Source organism: Pteropus vampyrus, unplaced genomic scaffold (assembly GCF_000151845.1).
Source record: "Pteropus vampyrus isolate Shadow unplaced genomic scaffold, Pvam_2.0 Scaffold251, whole genome shotgun sequence".
Classification (NCBI taxonomy): domain Eukaryota; kingdom Metazoa; phylum Chordata; class Mammalia; order Chiroptera; family Pteropodidae; genus Pteropus; species Pteropus vampyrus.
In genome coordinates, this window is record NW_011889032.1 from 1,767,908 (window position 1) to 1,773,373 (window position 5,466).

Here is a 5,466-nt window from a genome sequence, read left to right on the forward strand (position 1 = left end):
ACATGGGGCTCAATTTTTCAGGCTCACAGGGTAAAGTGGTCAAACTATTTGCAAACCATTTCCGAGTGACGTCTTGTCCCCAGTGGATCGCGTATAAGTACAACATCGACTACATGCCAGACATAGAAAATGGAGATGTTCGTGAAAGTTTACTTTTTCAACATGAAGCGTTATTTGGAAAGTGTCATATATTTGATGGAAACTCTCTGTTATTACCTTGTGCACTACCTAAATCAGTTAAGTAATGTTATTTGATATTTCTCCCCGACGTTGTTCTTTCTCTTACGCTTTCATTTTGTTCGTTTGGCAAAACTCTTACCATTTCTGTATAACAGTTTATGGAGATATCCTGATGATCTCTTGCCTGTAGGACCTGGAACAAAACCCACATGCCATGTTTGATCATCATCGATAGTCTCTAATGTCTTTTATTTCAGTGCTTAAATTGAATTTAATATAAGGGTAAAATATCCATTTTTACCTTTTTTTATGGCATAATGTGTCTCAGAAGTGCTGATAATGAAGTTTCATATAATTTGTATTTTATCCGAATTTTTGTTCCCTCCAAATCCTCAGAAAAAAAAAATTGGGAGAATTTTTTTTTGATAAATCTCTGTTAATTTACCAAATAAATCACTTACAGGAGCTTATTTAAGTATAAAAAAAAAAAAAAGCTTTTATTTAAATATTTAATTCTGACTCTTCACTTTTGTCTTGTAAATCACTTTTTTTTTTTAATCTGCATGTGTCTCTTGGGGAAAGATTGCTCCCGCCATGGTGGTGTGTTGCATAGCCAAGTGACATATTGACTTGAGATGCGGTGGAGATTAATGTCCTTGGAGGAACTTCTGATCTTTTTTGCTTTTCTTTATTTCAGAAAACAGAATTGGTCAGCCATTTCAAAGACCAGCTTGTGAAGGTTACCATCGAGTTCTCCAGCGAACTCACGCCCACCTCACCAGATCGCCTACGCTATTACAACATCCTCTTTAGAAAGTATGTTAATGAGATTCAGTATCCTCAAGATCTGCTTGTGTTTTAGTGAGTGTCAGTGGTGTTGAATATAGCCATTTGCTTCTAGCATGTTGTAATTTTGACAATCTCCACATATTGAGTGAAGGATCTTTTAGATGAAATGACACTTGAACCCCACCTAGACATGTTCAGATGCAGTGGCTTCTCCTCGATGTTTTCTCTGCCCACCTGCACTTCCTGTGTCGGGTACCTGTCAAGGGAGAGTAACAGACATCAACTATGCACATCTGTGCATATTTCTCTCTGGAGCAGATACACTTGTTTTCTATTCTATATTCACTATGATAAATATCCAAATTAATATTTTAGTCTGCAAAAGATGTTTTGGTTCATTGCTGGGAATGAAAGACATTTCTGATGGCCTTCTCATGATATTGTGTTTTACATTAAAAAAAACTAAGGTTAAACAAACATTTAGTATCCACCTCATTATGTAATTTCCTTGTCATATCAGGAACTTCATGTTGATTGTTAGTATTAACGAAGTCACTGACAGATTTTTTTCTTTAATGTGTGTTACCAAGTGCTTACTAACATTCACTGCAGTTTCAACAAAACCTGTTCTTTCAATTTCTAGAATTTTGAAGATCATGAAGTTGAGACAAGTTGGCCGCAACTATTACAACAAGGAGAAGGCTGAAGAGATCCGTCAACATAAGTTTGTATAAGTAGAAAGTTTCATATTCTGCAGATATAATTACAGAAGCTTTTGACCAAGTTACACTTATTTGAAGCAGTATGATTTACAAGTCATGCTCTTTTAAATGGTACCTGCTGGCTATGAGCAATTAAGTTGTAGTTTGATGTAAATTTAAAATAAAGTGAAAGATTCACTCTAAAAATTTTGGCATGAGAAGAATAACCCGTAAGATATTCAGTTGTGTAAACCTCACAGGAAACCTAAATAATCCAAAACTTAGGTAATTTTCTCTGAAAATATTTTTAATCATAGAAATTATATTTATATGTATATATGTGTATATTTTTCTTATTGGTACACGTGTATATAATTTATACATATATCTCATATGTTATAGTCTCACATATATAAATATATATAATTTCAAGCCTGTGGGTGATAATAAAAGGGTTTAACACAGATGATATATTACTTCTAATAAGCACATTTGCTAAATCTCTATTTCAAGGTCCTTCAAGACCAGTTATCACTAAAAGTAAGAAATTGACACTGACTCCTAAGTACCAATTTTAAATGCTGAGTTCAGGTCCTGTAACAGTTGGTCCTGTGTTCAGAGCTTGGTCTTTGACAACCGCATTCAACTTATTCTATTTGCAGACTGGAAATCTGGCCTGGTTATGTTACCTCCATTCTTCAGTATGAAAATAGTATGACCCTCTGTGCTGACGTGAACCATAAACTGCTCCGAATGGAAACGGCTTATGATTTAATTATGCGTATTAGAGAAGATGCCAAAAAAAAAGGCATCGATGTCAAAGAGCAAGTTTCTAAAGAATTAGTTGGATCCATTGTTTTTACAAAGTAAGTCTGCTGTTAAAAAAAACCTGTCCTGTCACTTTGATAACTTATTTTTCATAAGAGACGTTCCTATTTTTGAATCACTCATTGTTAAAGTTCAGAAGTGGAAAGAGCAAGAAAATGGCAATCATTGGACACTTATCTGGTTATACAGCATGGGAGAGGAGTGCATGTAAATCATAGATGTTGTGTTCTTGTCATTTCTAATGAGAATTTAGTTGTTTTCTCTGAGTCCTCACTTGCACATAATAGAGTATAGCTTCTCCTGAATTTCTTCTTTCTTTTCTCTCTTTGTGTCTAGTTTTTTAAAAATCGGTGCTTAGTTATAACTTATTAGCAAACTTCCATTTGAGTGAAGTTTTTATTTTTAATCTCCCTCTACCCAAGACATTTTAAATTGTTAAGAAAATGAATTTAAAGTTATCTAGCCAAAATAATCTTAAGAAGAGCAAAGTTGGAGGACTCACACTTCCCAATTTCAAAACTTACTATAAAGCCACAGTAATTAAGACAGTGTGATCCTGGCGTAAGGATAGACATTTAGATAATTGGAATAAAATTGAGAATCCAGAAGTTAACCCTTCCATTTACAGTCAGTTGATTTTTCAATAAGTGTGTCAAGACAATTTAATCAGGGAAAGAATAGTCTTTTCAAAAAATATTGCTGAGACAGCTGGATATCCATCTGTCCTGCCCCTTCCTCATATAATACATGAAATTTTAATCCAAATTTAACTCAGTTACTTAAAGACCTAAGCATAAGAACTAAAAATGTAAAATTTTTAAAGAAAATGTGGGAGGAAATCTTCATGACTTCGAGTTAGGCAAAATCTTATTAGATATGACACCCAAAGCCCAAATGATGACAAAAGAAAAATACAGATAAATCGGACTTCATCAAATTAAAAACCTTTGTACTCTGAGGTACACTGTCAAAAAAGTGCAAAGACAACTGAAAGGATGATCGAAAATATTTGCAAATCACATCTCATAAATAATTTGTAGCTTGATATATAAAGAACACTAACAACTCAATAACCCGACTCTAAAAAATGGGCAAAGGATCTGAATAGATATTTCTCCAAAGCAAATACAGGGATGACCAATAATCACACAAAAAGATGTTCACCATTGTTAGCCATCAGGGAAATACAAATTAAAATCACAGTGAAATACAACTTCATACCTAATAAGATGACTAAAATAAAGAAGGCAGATATTAACGAGAATTTGTAAGGATGTGGAAAAATTGAAACCAACCTTCATACAGTCCTAGAGTGAATATAAATTGATATAGCTTCTTTGAAAACAGTCTTGCATTTCTTAAATATGCTAAATATAATGTTATCATATGACCCAGTAATTTCACTCCTAGTTATATACCCGAGAGAAATGAAAACATTTTCACCAAACTTGTTACATAAATGTCCATAACATCATTATTTATAATAGCTCAAAATGTAACCAACTCAAATGTTTACTAGTTGATAAATGGATAAACAAAAATATAGTATATATATACAATGGAATATGATTTGGCAATACAAAGGGATTAAGTACCAATATACGCTACAGCGTGGATGAACCTCGAAAACATTATGTGAAGCAAAAGAAGCCAATCAGGGAAGATCACATATTGTGATTCAATTTATGTGAATGTGATGAATAGGCAAACGTCTAAGGACAGAAAAGAAACCAGTGGTTGCCTAAGGCCTTGGGGAGTTGGGTGAAAATAGGGAGTGACTGCTTATGATTATGGGTATGGTCATTTCTTCTTTGGATGATGAAAATATTCTAAAATTGATTGTGTTGATGGTTAAACAACTCTGTGAGTACACTAAAAACCACTGAATTGTCCACTTAAATGAGTTATTAATCTTAATAAAGTTGACTTATCCTGCAATTACTTATAGAATTTAAGACCCCTTATTTCTTACCTTGTTCCATGCAAGGAATACGTCAGGAATAATACCATATATTGCAATTATTCCATAGGTTCAACAACAAAACCTACAGAGTGGATGCTATTAATTGGAAGGAAACTCCCAAAACTATATTTAAAAAATCAGATGGCACTAAAATCACTTTTATGGAATACTATAAGAAGGTATGAAATTTTATTTATTTAAAGATATTTAAATTTTAATTTATTCATGCCTGTGTTATATAGTTAAATATATTTCTCTTGAGAAAATAAATATGATAAGATTTCAGGTATGAAAACTTTATTCATGTTAGAAGTTTTAATGCAAAAGAACTTGGTTCAAAAGGAAGAAAAAAAATGACCAATTACCATCTGAAATTATGTGCTAAGTCTTATGAATTTATGTGTTAATTATGTGCTAAGTCTCATAATTCATGGATTCCTCAATCTTTGAGTGTTCACACACACACAAAAAAGTAAACTGCTTAGTAAACTAAAATACACCAGTTGATGAGGATGGTTTTCTAGCTTTGGCAGATGAGATAAAGATAATTAAAGGAATTGCAGATATCTGTAGCAAATGGAAAGACTTTACAGATGGATGATTTGTTTTTTTAAAAAGCTAGTATTTTTATATGGAATTCAAAACATAGTGACCTGGTTCCATTAAGGGTACACAGTCCTCTGACATCCCTTCAAGGAGATGGTTCTATTATGACATTATCCTCATTTGTGCTCCATGCCTAGTGCTTGTTCATTTAATCCAGAAAGCATTTAGTGAGTGTCTACTATATATCTTGGGTATTCATCAATAACACAATTGAGTTCTCTGCTCTCAAGAAACGTACATTCTTGTGGCAGACAGATAGATGGCAAACGAGAAAAAAACTATTCTAATAGTTATAAAGGATATGCAGATAATTAAAGCTAGGGGTTATTATGGAGAATGTCTGGAGGCTACTTAGACTGGGTGGTCATAGAAAGCTTCTCTGAGAAGCTGATCTGTGAC

The 5,466-nt window shown here is 33.2% G+C and overlaps 1 protein-coding gene across 1 annotated transcript in view; it reads left to right on the forward strand.

Moving 5' to 3' along the window:
- Positions 1-5,466, forward strand: part of PIWIL3 (piwi like RNA-mediated gene silencing 3) — a 38,914-nt gene that overhangs the window by 16,142 nt on the left and 17,306 nt on the right. Inside the window, exons 5-9 of the mRNA XM_011374658.1 lie at positions 22-236; positions 878-996; positions 1,613-1,693; positions 2,333-2,536; positions 4,529-4,640. Coding sequence (XP_011372960.1) covers positions 22-236; positions 878-996; positions 1,613-1,693; positions 2,333-2,536; positions 4,529-4,640 — 731 coding nt within the window. The remainder of the gene's footprint in view (positions 1-21; positions 237-877; positions 997-1,612; positions 1,694-2,332; positions 2,537-4,528; positions 4,641-5,466) is intronic.